The 21981-nt window shown below is 35.3% G+C and overlaps 1 protein-coding gene across 5 annotated transcripts in view; it reads right to left on the reverse strand.

Moving 5' to 3' along the window:
* LOC141545720 (cytidine monophosphate-N-acetylneuraminic acid hydroxylase) overlaps positions 1-21981 on the reverse strand; it is a 115601-nt gene that overhangs the window by 13538 nt on the left and 80082 nt on the right. For all 5 annotated transcript variants that reach the window (XM_074272934.1, XM_074272948.1, XM_074272967.1 and 2 more), the window contains 6 exons: positions 20219-20300; positions 17191-17328; positions 15085-15220; positions 12263-12403; positions 4131-4305; positions 1245-1361 (listed from right to left, as the gene is read on the reverse strand). In XM_074272934.1, coding sequence (XP_074129035.1) covers positions 1245-1361; positions 4131-4305; positions 12263-12403; positions 15085-15220; positions 17191-17328; positions 20219-20300 — 789 coding nt within the window. The remainder of the gene's footprint in view (positions 1-1244; positions 1362-4130; positions 4306-12262; positions 12404-15084; positions 15221-17190; positions 17329-20218; positions 20301-21981) is intronic.

Below are 21981 nucleotides of genomic sequence, written 5' to 3' on the forward strand. Positions count from 1 at the left end.
AATAGCAAAAACTAGATTGTACTATGTATGTATGAAAATACAGATTTCATAAAACAATAAATGAGATGATAATCATTAATTTTATGTGTTTACTACTGGATTAAAAAGGAAAGTATTTTAAAATGTTTTAAATTAAATTTGATTTGAAAAATGTGATTTACACAAATTTTGGGAAACTATTGCATCAGATATATTCTTACCTTTATGTCAAAGGTATTGTACATTCTTGTGAGTATTATAACAGCCTTGAGAAGATAAAATCTGTCTCTTATAGCATTTTCTATTCCACCCTATCTCTACCCCCTCCAACCCACCCCCAACATCCTACTTGGCTCAGTGACTTAGATTTGCATAAGTTCTGTAAGTCTGAGTTAACTGCCAGAAGCTTCATTTTTTTTCACCTGAGTTCTGGTGAACTGCATGAACTGCTGGGGTACTTTCCAGCTTTAGAATTACACAGATAGTAAATAATTCTTAAAGGATACCAGGACTCAAGGAAGCAAACAACAGGACAGAGAGAAAAGGAATTAGGTATCAGTGATTATATAGTTTCCCTGGCACCTTCTGCTAATTTGGTTGCTTACCTATGAGATGTTAAACTGGCATAGAAAAGAATGCCTTCAACAGCACATTCATAGAAGGAAACAGCAGAACAGTAATTCTTTGCTACATGTTACAGAGGAAGCAAACATCTTGCAAATTGTTGCTTACCTCAAATAATGTAATGTAATAAGATAATGTGCACAGCAGAACATATGACAGGAATCAAAATATATAACAATAAATTTCCATTTCAAGAAAGCATATGTGATAATGAAAAACAATATACTTAGAACTATCATTTCTTTGCTTCCTTTCAGGTTCTCTGCTGTGCACTTTTTACTTTATTCTTTTTTTCTCCTTTTCTATTCTCCCACCTCTCTCTTTCTCCCTCCCACCTCCCTCAAGCAAGCTATAGTTAGGCATGGATATATTTATGCATATATATATATATATATATGTGTGTGTGTGTGTGTGTGTGTGTGTGTGTGCGCGCATATATATATACACACAAACATGCTACATACATTTACACACATGTATACACACAGATAAAACAATATTAATATGACTGACATAATGTAGATTTCTCTCTTGATTGAATCTTTTTAAAATATGACTTTGTCTGAGATCAATGATTACTATCTCTATTTTTGTTTTGTTTTGTTTTTCTAATAAATTCTATTCTTAATCTTTGTGCTTACTTCTTCATATGGATGATCCCGGCTTGGTCTTTCTGTTGGAAAGGATAAATCTAGAAAATCAACCAAATAGTTGTATCCACTAGGCAAAGTGTTGAAATCCTCATCTGTTTCAATCATCTATGGAAGGCAGAGAACAATAATAAGGAAAGCAAACCATTAATCACTAGGTTTTTAAGATCTTGGAAATCAAACTCTCAGAAGAAAAAGTAGCCTATGATTTTGCTAAAGACATATGGAAAATTAATGATAAGGTAGGTGGAATTTTTGGGGGGACTCGTATATATTTTCTTTACTTACAGTATTTTATTTTTCTAATTACATGTAAAGATAGTTTTCAACATTTATTTTCATAAAATCCTGAGTTCTACAATTTTTTCTCCCCTTTCTTTCCCTTCCTCTCCCCAAGACAGTTAGCAATCTGATATATGTTATACATGTACAATAATTTTAAACATATTTCCATATTAGTCATTTTCTGAAAGAAAAATCAGTAAAAACATAGAACAACCATGAGAAAGAAAAAAACAAAACACAAAGACAAAAGATGAAAAATAATATGCTTTGATCTACATTCAGTCTCCTTAGTTTTCTTTGTTAGTAGGGGTAGCATTTTCCATGGTGAGGTTTTTTAAAAATACTTTTCTCTGAATCAATAGCTGAAAAAGTTTATTTTTATGAATTAGAAATACTGCTTCATCGTAATGACCAAAAAACAAATGTGGAATGTGTCTACAGGTGGCAGGGTATTACCTTAAATTTTGTCAATAAGGAGGTGCTTTATTTTTGGTCCAAATTTATAAGCTTATAGAACAAGCAAGATGGTAGATGCTAGTGAATGGGATATAATAGCTGTGTAGAGACCAGTATTTAAATGGATACATGAGGGGCTCTCTTTTTGCCCTCCTCAAATTCAGGTGGCAAATTCAGGAGATATCATATTCCTTCAAATATTGGAAGATGTGACCTGGACTGAGGTGGGTGATCAGAGGCTGATAGGTTGGGAAATGAATTACATTTAGATAGCAACTGAAACCACTATAGGCCCTAATAGAGAAGAGGAAGAGGGAAGAATAAGAAGGATTAGTGAACAAATGCTGATGGAATTATTAAAAAAAGAGATGCAAGTCATGGTGGAACATGCTTATAATTCCTACTCCTAGGGAGGCTGAAGCTGCTGGATTGCTTGAGTTTTGGAGTTCAGAGCTTTCAGTGGGCAAAACTAATCAGTTATCTATGCTAAGTCTAGCATCAATTCTATGAGTATGTAATTGGGATAAATAGTGACATGAATATATTTCTCTATTCTATGGCAGAGGAGAACCCAGGAAGGAGAAGATCTGATCTAGGAAAGCCAGATGAAGGACTGGGAGGGGGGGATGTTATTCCAAAAGACAGCTGGCTCTAGGAGACAGGATAGAGCTAGTAGAGACTGGATGAGCAAGCAAACAAGAAGAGGGAAGAAGAGCATATGAGAGAGAAATTAAGAAAAACTGGTATAATTGGCAAAATAGTATCATGGGGAGGGGAACAGTATTAACACTGAAACTTGTAATTATAGAATCTCAAAGATAGAAAGGATCTTTGAGGTCACCAAGTCCTAAACAGATGAGAACAAGGTGTCATAGGGTGGGAGTTGGAAATGGGAATTAAAAGAACTCATTAGAGTCACAATGTGATGCTTTGAGATTTTTGTGTGTAGGATTTCTCTCTTGTTTTGCTCTAATTGGCAAGCAAATTATATTTAGATAAAAATTAACTATTTTTAAAAAATGTCTTGGGGAAGGGAGGTGGCTTTATTGGGGCAGATCTATAATTCCTGCTACAAAAGAGATTGAGGTTGGTAGATGCTTAATTTCTGAGAGTTCTAAGCTTTAGTAGAACTAAAGTTTGTGATGTGTGTGTACTGTGCATAGATTGGTTTGTATTTGAGAAGAACCAAATCAGCCCAGGTCAAACCCTCTGCAGCAATGGGTCTAGTTCTATCAATGGCTGCTATACTTCCAACCTGAATGCAATAGAAGGACTTAGTTTTTAAATTTTTGAAGTCTTTATATATAAGAAATTGTGAAACCTTAGCTTTCTTAGCTTTCTGTTTTTCAAAAGTCAAGCTTTCCCCATGTATAAACCATTACTTTTGCTATAGTCACAACAAAAGACTTTTCGTTTCTTACTTGATGTGACTAGAGTGAAAAGACTAGTCGAGAAGAGCAAGACTATAAGACCCCAAGATGCATACTATGAAGTAGTCTTTTTAGGACACACTATATATTCTTTTCTCCATATGGCTATATACGTGGATATGGATATGTGTCATATAGGCATATTTCTGTCTCCAAAGAGAAATGCAATTACAAATGTTATGAAGTTTACAATTCAACCAACAGAAATTGTATTTCTGAGCACAGTGCTAGGCAATAACAAAGAGGCAAAGTTTAGCTGAGTCTCAAAGTTTAGATATGAAGTAATGCTTTCCCCATATAGCTTACAGTCTGTTGAGGATAATGACATCTCGAGAGAACTATTATATCCAATTATACCCAGTAGGTGGGGGTGTTGTGGGGAGTGGGGAGGTAGAAATGAGGGGAAAGGTACAGAGCAAAGATATGTGAGGGGAAAGATCATTGTCAAAGAGAAATAAGTCAGTTAACTTCAAGGAGGAAGTGATATTTCAGTTGGACTGTAACGAATGAACAGAAATTCAACAGTCATAGAGGAAACTGTTGTGGGCATAAGGAAAAGAGTGAGCAAAGATAAAATGCAGGCTATGTACAAGAACTGCATAGTAAAAAAACAAATTAGAGTGTTTTAATCTAATGTAAACTATGTAGAGCACATTAAAAGTTAATAGGAAAGAGAAAACAAATATTAGTATTCTTATTACTATACCCTGATCACAAGGTTATAATTCTTAAATCCAGCCCAAGTGAAGTATTCTTTTATCCAGGATGGGTGAAGAAATATTTCATCTTCTATAGCATAATTCAATGTTTGTAAATATGGTTCAAAGTTCCAGGAATCTTTATAAATCTTGGTCCCAGCTGGAGGGTTTATGATGCTTTTGCTGGGAGGGAAGCAATAAAGAAAGGAGAAGGAAGAACAGTGGGAGTGGGGTGGGGGAGAAGATGAGGAGGAGAGGAAAAGACAAGAGAGGAAAGAAAACAACAAAAAGATAAATTTAATGATTGCATATCAGAATTTATTTAACCCATTTCAGTGATAAGGATAAATAACTATATTAAGGGGTAGATAGGTGGTGCAGTGGATAGAGCACTAGCCTTGAAGTCAGGAAGATCTGATTTCAAATATGATTTCAGATACTGAAGACTTCCTAACTGTGTGACCCTGGGCAAGTCACTTAACCTCATTTGCCTCTGGAAAAAAAGTAACTATATTACCAGAGAACTTGTATATAGTTAGTCACTCTAGACTCAAGGAATAACTAATTCACATCTAATTGCTATCTTTATTTCCATCCGCATCATTCCTCATCTCCAAAAGTCAAGTTTTCCCTATGTCTAAACCCATTACTCTTGCTATATTTCTCTACAAAAAATGTTTCATTACTTCCTTGAAGGCAATGATTAAAGCTAAGGGACTAGCCTTAAAGAGAATATAAAGTAATCTTTTTAGGGAATATCATATGTCTCTTGCTCCATATGTATATTATATATATATATATGTAATATATATGCATTTACATTTATGTATATGTATATGTGAATATGTCTATCCACAAAGACAGATACAGCTCCAAAAGCTATGAAGTCTACAGTGTTCAAGTTCTACTAACATCAAGTGCCTAACTGGCTAAATAAATGGTACCAAAAATTTTGAAAAAGCAACAGACTTAGACTGTTTTCTCTAAAAACTATTTGCAGATATATATGATTGGTTTCCAAATTTATCTTTCACAGAAATTCAGATTTCATAAATTCTCAAAATTAAATTAAAGATTTTACATATAAATTATATTGATAATGGTAAGAAAAGTAAAATTATTTTAAAGTATTTGTCTGATAATTTCAAAAGGCAAAAGAATTAATTTTTAAATGACCCTCATAAATTTTTAAAAGATTCTTATATCAGATACAGGATTTAGGTAAGGATAGAAATTACAAAAGTTATTATTATAAATTTAAATTCTCTGAAGTTTTAAGATTGTGATTATATTGTCAGAATTATTTAGGAACCTACAGATTTGAAGAACAGCCCATTGTAGAGTTGTCTGGAGAGTAAGCATAGTGATCTAGAGACTAGCTCTCTACATGAGGCATCTGGGACTTAAAATGTGCTGGCTAAATGGTTATTGAGAATGGATCACTAGAATACAAGAAGACTTGATTTTAGTTATGTTTGTCTTTTTAGTTACCTCGTTGACATGTAAATCCTCCTTCTCAAAACTAGTTCATTGTGAACAAAGTAGTTTTATCTCTACCTGACAATGTAATAATATAATCATGAGAATTATGGGAAATTTTTATTTTATTATTTGAACCTGCCCCTACGTAGTTAGGAAATAGGATCATCTCTGTGTTCTATTTAGATACTTTTAACTAAGGTTATGTTATGCTGATCAGAAATGCAAAGGGTTTTCTCACAATTGTCCAACATTGTTTCTAAGGACCTTTACCAGGTTCTTCTGACTACTCCCACAGCTGCCAAACTTGTGGGTGTGGACTCTTGGATCATCTGAAGAAAGTCCCTGCTCCTGAGTAAATGGCAGTATCTTCCAATGACCTTAAGTTTCATCTAGCATAAACCCAGGATTAGTTGCTCTCCACGTGACATAGCTGTCCCAAGATTCCAAACGAGGACTGAGAATATTGTCCTAGTTTTTTTGTTTTTTTGGGTTTTTTTCCCCTTTTCTCTTTTGTTATATACCCAACCATGAAGATCCTGATTCAAGCATATTTTGGCATTTTCTCCTTCTACATTCTTGTTGCCCTCTCTTTTCTGTTTCCAAGCAAACAATGGCTAGCAATGATTCCTGGGACATATTTCCTTGAGAAGTCCCCTCAAGAAACTAATCCCCTGGGCAATTTCTTATCCTGGCTCAACTAGCCTCTCATGCATTTTGCCTTATATCTGCTTCTCCTTTGTTGGCTACAAGGATAGGATTTCTTTTAGGAGTCCTTTCAGAATTCATCCCTTTAATCAACAAGGGGAAATAGCAAGATATTAGGGGATAATCTATTTTCCAGAGCTTAGGTCCAATAAGCAGACCTTTGTGCTCTCCTAGATGAATTATTTTTGGTTGTGAAGCCCTATTATGAATCAAACTTGTTATATTGCTACTCTTACTCTTTATTGTCAGGGCTACAGCTCATTGCATAGACAGCAGTATATAAATCAATTGCTCAGCCACGCTAAAGGAGGACCTCCCCATCACCACCATTAGGGGTGGGTCTCTGGCATATATGTCCTTGTTTGCAAGCTATTTCTTTCACTTTGAAATTAAACTTCTTGATTCCTGACTCTCCTGGCTCTAGTCTGCTCTTTTTGGCTCTGGCCATTCACAGATTAGAGGCTACTTCTGTCTGACTGACATTAAAAATTCTTTTACTAAAAGTTCTGCCCATTTGTAGTTTTTCTAGATGTAATCGAGAAACCCAGAGATATAATAGAAGTTAAAAGAATTTTGAGACCATGACCCAAATAAAAATTTATACTGAAAGACCCTAAGTGGTAGCAGAAGAAAAGCACATGAAAATATAGACTTGAAAAGATTTAAGAGTTTCTCTAGGTAGCTGCCTAGATGCTGCTGAATGGGATTTGAATTACAAGAGCTGAAAATAACCTTGGGGACTAATCATACTAAAGAACTGGCAGACCTCCCTACTAAGAAGAGGTTGCATCACATGTAAAAACTAACTAGTAGTAATGGAAAGCCTTAAGACTCTCCTTCAATACCTGAACACCTGCAAAAAGTGGTTCAAATGATATCACTAAACGGTATTAGTGACTTTGGAGCATTGGAATATTAGTGGCCCTGCTTATGACTGTTAAATGATACCATATGTTCCCTATGATTCCCTTCCTTGGGAACATGCCTATTCCCTATGTTTGCCCCTCCATGCATGTGTTCTGGAGACATGTATTCCCCGGTACTATCCCCTTCCTTATTGGAGATGTGGTAACCTATGAGAGAGTACAACTCTGGGTGCATAAGGGAAATATTTGTGTTTTTATTTTTGCCATGCTGTTTGATTAAATGTCTTTTGCTTTGAACTAATGAATTAATGATAGCTACAGGATATACTATGTCAACACTGGCCAAATTATATGGTCATGATATAGTTTTAGGTTGGAAATATATTAGTTATATAAACATTGGTTATATAAATGTTGGTTACAGAATAATGGAATTATTAAATCATTTACTTTTTTGACTTCAATTGACATTTCTATAAACTGATTCCCAAAATCTATAATAGATGTCTATTTCTGAGGTCCAGATCTATATTTCTCACTAACTACAGGACATCTCTTCCTAAATGTGCTACAACATCTTAGACTCAACAAAACTGGATTATTATAGCCCTAAGTCTTTATTACTTCTGATCTCATTATTGGTTTGTTCTCTGACTCTGTGCTTTTGCTAAATTCTTCTCTAGATTTATCAGCTATATTCCCCTGAAGGCCCAGCTTACTGACACCCTGTGACATGATGACCTCCCCCAGAAGCCCCAATGTACGATTTATCACTGGTATTTTACTAATAGCAATTTAGAATCCTTTAGAAATAATGATGTCAAGAAAAAGAAAAATTGACTTGGAGTGTAGGATATTCAAAAAACAGTGGACTTATGATTACTTTTTCATGCAATACAAGGAAAGAGCTATATGTCTGATATGCCAGAATATAGTGTCTGTGTTCAAAGAATATAATTTGCATCAATACTATGAAACTCAATATAAAGATAAATGATTGTTTGGTTGGAGAAGTGAGAAAAGATAAAATATTAAAATTGAACAATACATTGACAACTCAGCAAAATATTTTTGTGAGGCAGAAGCAGCTAAATATTTCATCACTGTGAGCAAGTTTTCAAGTTGCCAAGCCAATAGCACGCACTGGCAGAACATTCATGGAGGGAGAATTTGTTAAAGAATGCCTTCTTTCTGTTGCCAAAGAGATGTGTCTAGAGAAGGCCAAATTATTTAGTACAGTGAGTCTTTCAGGACCTACAATTACATAGAGGAGTGAAGAAATGGGAGACAATTTGCATCAGCATTTGCAAAACTCCACAAAAAAAAAAAATTCATGTTTTTCCTTGGCACTCGACGAAAGCAATGATGTTCGTGATTCTGCACAACTTCTAATTTTTATTCGTGGCATGAATGATTATTTTGAAGTCATAGAAGAGCTTGCTGCACTGCAAAGCATTAAAGGAATAGCTACAGGACAACATATCTATGAAAAGGTTTGCCAAACTATGAATGGTTTGGAGCTGGTCTGGGCTAAATTAGCCAGTGTGACAACTGATGGTGCCCCAAGCATGGTGGGGTCTAAGAAGGAGTAATTGTTTGCATTAACCAAGAGATGGACAAACATAGCCATTCTCATCCAATAGCCATATACTGTCTCATCCACCAGCAAGCGATGTGTAGTGAATCACTGAAGTGGGGCTCTTATGCCAGTTGTGGTATCTTGTGTTAACTTCATTAGAGCTAATGCAATAAATCACAGACAATTTCAGGAATTTCTGTCTGAGCCAAATGTTGAGTATGCAAATGTTCTAAATCACACAGAAATCCATTGGCTGAGTCGAGGGAGAGTTTTGAAACTTTTCTATGACTTACTTCCATAGATTACAACTTTTCTGCTTTCAAAAAACAAAGAAGCACCAGAGCTCAATGACGCAGAATGGAAATGTCACCTTGCCTTTCTGATAGATGTAACAGAACTACTCAACAATTTCAATATGCAACTTCAAGGAAAGGGGAAGCTCATCTGTGATATGCAATCACATGTCAAAGCATTTGAAGTAAAATTAGGCCTCATCATCAAACAAGTGAAGGAGGAAAACTTCTGCCATCTCCCCACAACTCAAAATCTATTAGCAGAAAAACCGCTGATTGCATTCCCAAACAAAATATGTGTGGATTCATTGGAAAAATTGCAATTTAGATTTAAAGAGCTTCATCTCCATGAACAGAACATACAACTTTTCCATAACCCATTTTCTAGTGACATTGAAAATGTGGATACAATTTACCAAATGGAACTGGCTGAACTGCAGAATTGTGACTCTCTGAAAGATGCATTCAAGTCAAGCGGCCTTCATAATTTCTATGCATCTCTCCCCTCTGAGACATATCCTCATCTCAGGAACCATGCACTCAAAATGGCAACCATCTTTGGCAGCCCTTATGTCTATGAACAGACTTTTTCTAGAATGAAACCTTTGAAATCTCCAACCAGATCAAGACTAACGGATGCACACTTGCATCCCTTGTTATGACTAGCAGTGACAAATATGGAACCAGACATTGACCATCTCATTAGCCAAAAGCAGGCCCATAGTTCCCATTGAAATACTGGTAAGTTTGCTGATTTAACATTACTTCATTCTAAATATTGTATTTCTTCCCATTTTGTTTCTTCACTTCAAAATAAGATATATGCAGCATGCATAGGAATTTGTTCATAGTTTTTGTTTTTATTATAGTCCAGCCCTCCAATAGTCTGAGGGACAGTGAACTGGCTCCCTATTTAAAAAGTTTGAGGACCATTGTTTTAAAAAGTCACAATGAACTATTTGAGAGGAAAATATTTACATGTCATTTAGACTCTAGTTAGGGAAGATTTTCCACAAATAAAATCTGTTTTGGGAATTTTAAAAGATGCTATACTCCATGCTTCCTCTCATAAGATTTTTTATCTCAGAAATGTCAAAAGCCTTTCCTTAATATTATTATTCCATGAGTCAGATTTTTTTTAGCCAAGTGAGGTTAACATTCAGAGGAAACAGGTTTCAGCAGTCACTGAGATATGAAACAATAAAATATAATTAAAGGAAAATGAAAGATTCCCATGACACATATTTAAGGCTCACCCTCAGGATAAACATTTTAGAATTGACATTAGAATGAGATCAATTTATGAAAACATCTATACCTGATTTAGTGTAACAGACATTTCTATTAAAAGAATCCTAAGTAGGAATAGATTCTAAAGGCTTAGAGCCTAATTCTGATTTAGGATTTAAAAAAAAATCCTAAAAAAACACTTACATATGCTACTAAAGTCTTGGAGGAATGCTTTGGAAATTTTTTTTTATTTTATAAAAATGTATCTGTCTATGTGTTCAGTATACATATATTTCTCATTAGTATGAGTCTAATAATGCAAGCTAGGAAAGAATCGTGCTGGAAATATGAATAGTATTATGATATTGAGGCATCTGGTAGTGCAATAGATAGAACATTGGTCTTGAATCATAAAAACCTGACTGCAAATCTGGCCTATGACACTACTTGTATGATCCCGACCAAGTCACTCAACCTCTGTTTGCCTCAGTTTCTTCATCTGTAAAACTGGGATGATAATAGCATTTCCCTCCCAGAATTGTTGTGAGGACCAAATAAGATGATAACTGTATAGGGTTTAGCAGAGGGTTTGATATGTAGTAAGTGAATGACATTATAAATGTTATTTATAATAATGCTATTATAATATATAACATACCACACATAATTAAATAACATAATTATTATACTATATACTATTATTATAAATGTTTTTCTTAGGATTATTTCCAGTCTGGTTTCTATTGTGCTACAGGATATTTAATCAATGAACTCAAACAAGATAATGTTATATGAAGTATACATTGTAAAACACCATCCATATGCCAGCTATCATTATGGTTATGTAACTGGTGCTGGAATTTTTGTTTCTCTCCTTTCTTTGATGGACTTGACTTAGGTAAATGGTGTTGACTTGATAGAATGAATGCTTGAAAAAGTAAAGTAATAGGATGATATTCATGTTGGCATGGAAGCCTCCGCCTCCCAAAAAAACTACCCATAGTTGGTATTGGCCCTAGGTTTGAATCCCATCTTCTTCTATTTACTAGTTATATGCCTTTAACCAAGTCACATTTTTTTATTTGTAAAGTTAAGGTGTTAGACTAAATGGTTACTCAACGGCTAATGGCTCTGAATTCTATGATCTATAAATGAAAAAAGTACATCTCTTCAAATGTCTGTCTCTGAGATCCCTTGAAACTTTCTTCTAATTTAATCCAAAAGAAGGCATAGCTATAAATGTTCCTTGAATTTAGACACTGTTGTCTTTGTATCCCCAACACTCAATGCATTGTCTTTCATGCAAAAATCACTTTATAAATTGTTTGTTGTATAGATGGATTGGACCATGCATCAATTATGACAATGCCAAACCTAACACAATACTATGCTATCAGTAAATATTCAGTAAATAAGTGAATCATGATATGGAGGAGAAAAAGCTGAACTTAAGGTAGATGATCTGAGCTCAAAGTCTGGTTCTCTTTCTTACTATTTGTATGCCTTGCACAAAGTCACTAAACCCCTCTGGTTTCCTGTATCAACATCTATAAAATGTAGATAACATTTGCACTAATTCACAAGTTCATTGGGATGGTCAAATAAAATAATAATTATACAGCACCTCATAATTGTAATCTGCTGTTCAGGCATTTTTCAGTCATGTTCAACTTCAGATACTAGAGTAGTTTGCCATTTCTTTCTCCAACTCATCTTAGAAAACTGAGACACACAGGGTCACACAGCTAGCATGCTTCTGAGGTCTGATTTGAACTCAGGAAGATGAGTCTTTCTGATTCCCACCCAGTGCTCTGTCTACTATGCTCAATATTAATTTCTACTGCAATTACTATTTTATTTTATTATGATTATGAGAATCATTGAGAAAAAGATTACTAGACTAGGATTGTCATAGTAAATGAGCTATGACTCACTGCTATTTTCTGTAATGGTACTTCCCCCTCTATTAATACTTTAAATCTTACCTATCTGTAGGATCCTTCAGCATTCTCCCCAGATCTAGTACAGCACCAGGCTGAGGAGTCCACGTAGAAACATTAGAGATTTTTTTAATGAGGTTATTGAGATCACTTGGGTCATTTTTGATATTTGTTTCTTTAATATACCTGTAAATGAATAACACACTCTGTGAAGAAATTCATATTCTCATTCTTTCCATTATATAGTAGTTTGAACAGAATGATTTAGTTAATAAGTATTTATTAAGTACCTACTATGTCTACGATGCTAAATGCTATACACAGTCTCTGCTCTCAAGGAGCTCACAGTCTAGTAAACAATACAATATGAAAACAACTATGTAAAAATAAGATATATAGAAAATAATCTACATAGGAAGCTGGGTAGGGGAAGAGAAGATTGGCATATCTGTGTAAGATTAAAGTCAACAGAGAAATGAGGGAAGGATAAAATTTGAAAATCATCAGCATAGAAATAATCAATCAGTCCAAGTTGATAAGATCACAGAAGGAAATAATATAGAACGACAAAGTCCTGCATAAAAGTCCTATGGACCACTCATGATTAGAGGATGATTTATCATCCAGCAAATAAGACTGAGAAGGAATAGTCTGAGAGATAGGAGGAGAGCCAGGAATCTGAAAACCTAGAGTGAAGACAGTTTTAAGAAGAGAGTAATCAACAATGTCAAAGGCTACAGAAAAATCAAGGAGGAGGGGAATTGAGAAAAGATATTTGGCAATCAAGAAATCATTGGTAACTTTGGACAGAGCAATCTTGGTGGAATGATAAGGTTGGAAGCCAGATTGTAAGGGATAGGAAGGAAGCGGGAAGAGAGAAAATGGAAGCATCTATTATAGAAAGCTTTTTCAAGAAGTTTAGCTACAAAGGACAGAAGAAATATGGAATGATGGAACAAAAGGACCAAATGAGGGTTTTTTGAGGATGGGAAAAATATGAATGTTTGTAGGTAGTAGGATAGGCAGTAAGTGATAAGTGACAGAATGTGCATGAGGGAATGGACAATCTATTCAAGAAGATGGAATGTGATTGTGCAGGTTGACCTCAGTAAGAAGACCATCTCTTCATATGAGATGGGGGTGAAGGAGAAAGTAGGGACAAGAGGCATTTGACTGATATGAAATGAGCAAGAGGGAAGAAGAGGAAACTCATGATGAATGACATCAATTTTCCTGTAAAATATGAGAAGCAAGCATAATATTACTTGAGATCAGAATAGATATATGGGTGTTTGTGGGAGGGGAAAAACGGGCTTGAAAAGTTTTGTATTTCATAGACTATGCTGGAACTCTGCAATTAAGGCTAAATAGTATTCCATGGGTTATTAAATTACAGTTTAGTTTTAGAAATGATCCTGTAACTTTCTTAAGCAAAAAATAAAACTTGAACTTGGGGATCCCTTAGAAGAATGAATTCAATTGGAGCTATGGTGCTTCTGAGAGTCCAAATGCAGTTTACTGGATACTAAACTCTACCCCGTGGATGCTGTGTGAGAATAAAGAAAGTCAGCTGAGTAGACATAGTTTGTGAGAATTTTGACTTTATCTCTTTCTTTCTATGAGATTAAAGTGATGAGAGTGGTTTCATACATGTTCCACATAACAGTCGGTAACACCACACCCAAACAAATATTTCCTCTACCAAAAGCCCCTTCAGATTCTTCACACATGAGAAAAATAACTAAGGGGAGTGATTCAGGAAATGCCCAATGTAGTGTGGAAAGCTTACCAGATTTAGAATCAAATAAACTACTTTTGATTTTGTTTCTGTTACTTATTTGTATGACTTTGTACAAGTGGGTTTATTTTCTAAACTTGAGTCTCTTTATCCATTATATGAGAAGATTATAATACAATCGATAACACCACACCCAAACAAATATTTCCTCTACCAAAAGCCCCTTCAGAGTCTTCCCACATGAGAAAAATAACTCAGGGGGGTGATTCAGGAAATGCCCAAAGTGATGTGGAAAGCTTACCAGATTTAGAATCAAATAAACTAGTTTTGATTTTGTTTTTGTTACTTCTTATTTGTATGATTTTGTGCAAGTCAATTTATTTTCTGAACCTGACTCTCCTAATCCATTAAATGAGGAGATTATAATACAATCGGTAACATCACACCCAAGAAAATATTTCTTCTATCAAAAGCCATTTCAGATTCTTCACACATGAGAAATAAAACTCAGGGGAGTGATTCAGGAAATGTCGGATGTAGTGTAAAAAGTTCACCAGGTTTAGAATCAAATAAACTGGTTTTGATTTTAATTCTGTTTTTTCTTATTTGGGTGACTTTGTACAAGTCAATTCATTTTTTGAACTTGAATCTCCTCAACCATTAAATAAGGGGATTAATAGGTGCTCAGAATTAGATGACCACTAAATTTTTGCAGCTCTTAACACAGGAAATTGTTGGTAAGCCTAACAGTAGTCGGCCTGGTTGTGGAGGATAGTTTTTGCTATTATGTATTTTTCTTAGGCCACTCCTTAAGTGAGTTCCTTATATAAATCATGTTCTTCATGGTTTCTGTGGCATTTAAGGCCATAGGATCAAAAACTACAGAGTGGGAAGGAATCTTAGAGATATCCAGCCTTGTTTTACAGATGAAGAAACTGACAACTGGAAAAGTTGTGATCTTCCCATAGTTGTAGAGGTAGCAAATAGAAAAGCCAGCATTTGAAACAAGATTTTCCCTGCTAGAAATTCACTTTCCACTGTACAATGCTTTTTCACTTTGAGTCATTCATTACCCACTTTGTTGTAAAACTTCATTAGAAATGGCATTGAATATAATGCTGAGCCATACTTGTCTGATGGGTGGGATTCCACAAAATATCCAGCAAAAGGACAAAAAATTCTGGGTTGTAGGTCCTTCACCAGCTGAGCCTTATAGTTTAGGAGTTTCTTCCTCTCTGTTTTAATGAATTGGGCCTTCCACTCCTCTGAAATGATAAGAGTTTTGATAATTCATTTCCATATTGTAGGAATCATAATTTTAATAGTTGATTGAAGTTTTAAATCATTTCAAAAGGTAAAAACAGATGAATGGCAGAAGTAAAATAAGAAGCAAGATTATCACTATCCACTGGGTATTAGTAACAAATAATCTTAGAAATTTTGCACCACCAGGGATAAATAATCTCTCTATATAGCCTCAAATAATTTATATCTATTTTTCTGTTTCCTAAAATCTCAGAGATGGGAAGTCATATAATTTTAAGATAATAGTTTAGAGCTAAAGAGGGAACTTAGCAGCCATATAATTAATACCTTCATTTCATTGATGAAGAAACAGACCTGCTTATAGGAAACAACTTGTTCAAGATTAGAAGTAGCAAATATCAGTGTGATCTAGGTTTTTTAATCCAGGTATTCTGATCCAAATTCAGGTCTCTTTCCATCACACTTGTCTCAAGTCTCAAGTCATTTGATAGAAACCTAGTTTGAATACTTATGTTTCATTTCTCATAATATGATTAGCTTAAATTCAGTTTTCTAAGCTCTTTTCTTCTCTTCTTCCCTGTCCTACTAAATTGTAAGTTCCCTGAAGGCATACAATGTGTCCTCTGACATCTTCTTATGCCATACTGTCCAGTTTCCTTCTTTGTTTTTAATTTTGGAGGAGGGATGTGACTTAATTAGAACATGGTGTCAATAACTAGGAAACTCCCTCTACTAATAAAGAACAGTACCTGCTCTGCCTACAATTTTTAGTCTCAGAAAGTTGTGTGGGTTCACAAGGGGACCCCAAAGCCAATAAGTATTGGAAGCAGACCTTGAGTACGGATCTTCCTAATTACATGGTCAGTCCACTAACAACTATGTCATATTGATTGCTTTCCAAATTGCTTAGAATGAATAATTAAATAAACAAGTAAATGTCTAATTGAATTGAATCCCAGGTATCTCTGGAAGAGCATGTATTCTCAGATGGCAGAGTATTATGTAGATCCTTGGATTTTTACTACTAATTCAGTCCTACTCTAGATATTTGCATAGCATGTTTAATTTTGGCAAATACTCTAATTCTTGCATACTGATTTCATAATTAAAATAGAAGGTTCTTTGTGACATAATGTACACACACACACACACACACACACACACACACACACACATATATATATGTCTCACTCCCTAGGGCCATTGATGCACGTAGTAGGTATGTATCGAATGATTTAATGAAATAAAGAAATAGAATTTAAGGGGAAAAGTGTAAGTAATCTTTGTTTTGACTTCAAAGCTATAGAAAAGACTATCAACCCACTCACAGATGGAATATCTCTAAGTATAGATTAGTAGGTAGATGTGTGAAATGAGTTCATGCTTTCTAATCAACTTTAGAGGAAGATCTTACTTTGATAGTTGATCTTAACATGTTTCTTTCAGGTTGTGTGGGGGAAGAGCAGAGGAAGGAAGAGGGAAAAATCTATAACAGCTTGAGTTGATCTGTACTTCTGCTGTTGATCTATAGTTATGTTTTGGGGGGATTAAGGATGGGAAGGCTGATATATATGTATTCCCTGAAACTGGTTGCCAACTAATAATGTATTTCATTTTTTCTTAATGTATGGTGGTAAAGTGGAAAGAATATTGGATTCAGATGACCTCAGTTCAAACCTTACTCTGGCACTTACTACCTATATGAACTTTCACCTCTTTGGGAATCAATTTATTCATCCATGCAATGAAAAAGTTAGAACCCTAAGGTTTTAGATCAGTGTTTCTGCTCTACATTTATGATCCCGTAATCATGAGAGATCACATTTCACTAAGGAATAGGATATCATTGCATGAACAGCTTTAATTTGAAATTACCTAACCAGGTTTGGACCTTTCCTAATCCATATACACATATTTAAAAGTTTCCTTTTGAGAATATGTGAGAGTACTTTTTAAAAAGTTAAATTACCAGTAAACTTTCCACCACTGAATGTCATTGGAAAACCAGATGCTCCTCCAGCAAAATCACTCATCATCAGATCAACCTTTTCAGGAAGTCTCCCCCCATTGGGTCGGGTACAATCGACTGTATTGAGAATTTTATGGCCTAGGCAAAAACAGAAAGGGCAAGATCTTTAAAATAATTCTGGTCAATTCAGTAAACATTTATCAGGGGCCTACATTGTACAAGGCATTATGCTATGTGGAAGAAGGAGAAAGTATGAAGTACAAAGAAAACAATACTCACCCCTACCTTTCATTCCTATTGAGGGGATATAACACACAAGATCGTCTGAGGAGAGAGCAAGAGACCACTAATAACTAGGATATTAAGAAGGGCATCTTGGATCTGGTGGCAGATGATCTGAGTTTTAAGTAAGAATAAGGATTCTACAACATAGCATTTCCACTCCCTCTGTTTTTATCTGTTTGCATTTTTTATTTCCTTCTCAGGTTATTTTTACCTTATTTCTAAGTCCGATTTTTCTTGTGCAGCAAAACAACTGTATGGATATGTATACATATATTGTATTTAACATATACTTTAATAAATTTAACATGTATTGGTCTATCTGCTATCTAGGAGAGGGGGTGGGGGGAAGAAGGGGAAGAGTTGGAACAAAAGGTTTTGCTAGGGTCAATGATGAAAAATTACCCATGCATATATCTTTTTTTTTTATTTTTATTTTATTTTATAATTATAACTTTTTTTTTTGACAGTACATATGCATGGGTAATTTTTTACAACATTATCCCTTGCACTTACTTCTGTTCAGATTTTTTCCCTTTCTCCCCCAACCCCCTCCCCCAGATGGCAGGCAGTCTTATACATGTTAAATATATTACAATATATTCTAGATACAATATATGTGTGTAGAACCGAATTTCTTGTTGCACAGGAAGAATTGGATTCAGAAGGTAAAAATAACAGTTTACACTCATTTCCCAGTGTTCCTTTTCTGGATGTAGCTGATTCTGTCCATCATTGATCAAAACAATGTTAAGATTATTTAGTGGTACTCTTTATTTGTCAAAATGGGGCCACTTATTCCACTAACCAGTGGGAGACATAACCCCCTCTCTCAGTGATGGTGATAGATTTGTGCAAGTCCAGTCATACTCTCACCTGATTCTCTGGAGTACTACCATTTGGAGGTAATTACTCTCTAGAGTAAAGGGTTCAGTAAATATAAGGGCTTCATTAGGAGTATGGCTTAATTAACAGAGGCCAGTCCATTATTCAGTGGAAGAATTTATGGACTTTGAAAAATCAGAATCTAATACTAAAGATTTAGTCTTGATCTTTTCATTAATCTTGTTCTTTAGTTAATTTCTTAGACTAATAGAGTGATGTGCAGTTTATAACACATTGTTCATGTATGTAATTTATTTTTGGTTCTTGTAAAACAGGAATTATCCTCAAAATATAGATAAGGAAACGAGGCTCAAGGAGGTTAAGGAATTTGTTCAGGAACATGTTAATTAATGACAATCAGGTCTAGAATCCTGATCTTCCAGTCAAATGTGCTTCCCATTAAATTAACTTTTCTCTAACCAAGTAAATTAGCCTGCACTGAGGCATTAGTAAAGGCCTCAAGTATATAATAGCACTTGAAGTGAATCTTGATGGGATGGGAATCAGGAATTCTGCAAGGTATAAGAAAAGAGGGAGAACATTTTAATCATGGAGAAAAATTTATGCATATACACAGAAGTCAGAGATGGAATGTCAATACTACTACTTCTGGAAAGGGTACAGAGCTGAGCTTTGAAGCCAGATCCTCTGACTACTGTTCCTACATTTTGTTTTCTTTTTACTACATCATGTCCTTATTTGGCATTTTTGACTTGTACTTACCAGATTTATTTCCTATCAATCCCTTCCATATAATTTATGTTCCAGTAAAACTTGGCTATTACTAGCTCCATAATCTTGTCTTGTCCTTTTTTTCCCCACAAACCATCTTCTCTGAGTGGAAACTGAGACAGTTTTTTTTTTTTGCCCAGACAATTAGGGTTAAGTGACTTGCCCAAGGTCACACAGCTAGGAAGTGTTGAGTGTTAATCATATTTGAACTCAGGTCTTCCTGCCTTCAGAGCTGGTGCTCTATCCACTGTGCCACCTAGCTGCCCCTTTTCATCTCTATTTCATTAAGTCTTTATTTTTATGTCTCTCTATCAGATTGTAAGTTCCTTGAGGGCCAGGCCATATAATTTTTCATTTTTGTTTCATTAACACCTAGCACAGAGCTACGCACATAGAAGATATTTGCTAAATATTTGTGTATAAATTTTAAAATTATATAACAATAAAAATTATAAGAAACAATATTGATCAGTAGAAAGTCCCTGACATCATCAGGATAGGTTTATTTTCAAATTCTGGATAAGGATTTAAACTCCCATTACTATGTGTATGATTTAGATAAACCACTCTACATTTCTGTCTCAGTTTCCACATTTGTAAAATGGGGATAATACTTATAGTATTTATTGTCCCTGGATTGTGAGTAAAGTACTCTGAAAACTTTAAAGCATTATTTAAATATGAATGATACTATTATGCCTTCCCTCTTCTCTTCCTTTTAAAGATAAAAAATTAGAATTAAATTTAAAATGTCAAGCAAAAGGGCTAACCACTTGTTTTAGTATACTAAGCAAAATGCCAAACATCTGATTATGGAATGGAAGAGAACTACACACAATTAACATCTGAGCAGTTGGATAAACGCAATTATTGGCATTTTATTCCATAGAATATCTGCCTACTATAATAAAAGAGTCTTCGGGCAAAGATTACAATGTACCCCACTATATGCAAATAAAGGGAGAAAAAAGAGGAAGGTTGTAATATATTCCATCCTATAAAAATAAGGAAAACAAAGAACAGTTTCTAAGTGTTCCTAAGTGTTTCTAAGTGCCATTTGATTAAGATCTACCCAAAGTTCCTGTGATATTTTCAGCTCATTGTTGAAACGTATTTAAGCATATCATACCCTTATACTCCACAATGATGCAAGTATCTATTTCAGGGTGAATGCCATCCATCAAGATCATGAATCGAAGATTTTGATCTACCTGGAATCAAACAATAACAATAGTATCTGTAATTGGCAGCTTGGCTTTTCAACATTTATTCAACAGGTATTTATCAGATACCTACTATTATCTGCCAAATGTAGTGCCAGGCAACCTTAGGGAATTAAAAAAAAAAGTCCTTGATCTTGAGGACTTTGAACTCAAATAAGAGAGACAAAATACACTAAAATATAATACAAAAGTCCAGTATGATAAGTATGCATCAAAAGCATTATGGAAATTCAGGAAAGAGAGAGTACAGCAGCCCTCTGTAGGGGAGGTTCTATAAAGGAGAAAGAGGTACTGCAGTAAAATTTCAATAAGGAAAGATAATGAAAGAGCAAACTCAGCAGAGGGAATGACCTGAATGAAAGTACCTGAAAGAGAGCAGTGAACTAAGGAAAAGGCAGATGGACTGGATTATAGTTTGGTAGCTTTACAAGGAAAGGTAGATTGGAGAATAGTTGGTTAGCTTCTGAAATCATAGACTAAAGAATTTGGGCTCTCATCTATAAGCAATGAGGAGATGCTATGAAAATAATCTGTAATCAAATGGCACTTACTGTAAGGGCCCTTTAAATGGGCGGACACAGTGCATCGGGAGATTGAGGCCTGGAAGTAATTTCTGTGGATATTAGGACTGCCCTTGGGCGGGATCCTGGCCATATTGAGATAGTTTCGTAATGGGTGACTCTCTCGCTGATTGGCTGTGTGTGTGACCTCACAGGCCCTATGTAAGCCCACTGCAGGCAGCAACCGCCCTCTTTAACCTTGTGCTGTTCACCCTGGCTCCTAGCCTGGGTGGCCAAGCCAAGATGGGTAGCCGAAAGAGGTAAGGATTTTGGTAGTGAACACGTGGGTCTTCTGACCAGGTGTTCACTCGGGAACCAACAAGTCAGGGCATCAGTCAGGGCATTATGTGAGTAAGTATAATAAAGGCTTTTAAGATTACACGTGGTTGTTCTTGAGTGCGCTACCGGTTATTAAGCTATAGATTCAAGAGATTGTGGCCAGAGACCTTAGAAGGCCTCAGAGGAGGCGAGCCGGGTAGAGCTCACACTGCAAAGGACAGTGGTCAAAGGTACTCTGGTGGGTCTAGGACAGACTAGTAATTGTAACTGCCAGGAGAGCACGTTACAACTTACAATCTTCTTCTGTTCTTTATTTTCCTTATTTTTATAGGGTGGAATACATTGCAACCTTCCTCTTTTTTTTCCTTGCTTATGGTGATACATATTGTAATCTTTGTCTAAAGACTTTTGTATAGCAGGCAGACATTCTGTGGAATAAAATGCCAATAATTGGATTTACAGCTGCTCAGATGTTAACTGTGTGCAGTTCTCCTATATTCCATCTTAGACCCTTGGCATTTTGCTTAGTACTAAAATACGTGGCTACATGTAGGAGGGTTAGTCTGATGATGCTAATGCTACAGAGAATGGATTAGAATTAAAAGACACTAGGGGCAGCTAGGTGGCGCAGTGGATAGAGCACCAGCCTTGAATTCAGGACGACCTGAGTTCAAATGTGGTCTCAGACACTTAACACTTCCTAGCTGTGTGATCCTGGGCAAGTCACTTAACCCCGGCCTCAGGGGGAAAAAAAAAAAAAAAAAAGAATTAAAAGACACTGGAAATTGAAAAGATCACCAGGAGGCAATCATAACAGTTCAGAAGAGAGA

This window comes from Sminthopsis crassicaudata, chromosome 1 (genome assembly GCF_048593235.1).
Source record: "Sminthopsis crassicaudata isolate SCR6 chromosome 1, ASM4859323v1, whole genome shotgun sequence".
In the NCBI taxonomy this organism is placed as follows: Eukaryota; Metazoa; Chordata; class Mammalia; order Dasyuromorphia; family Dasyuridae; genus Sminthopsis; species Sminthopsis crassicaudata.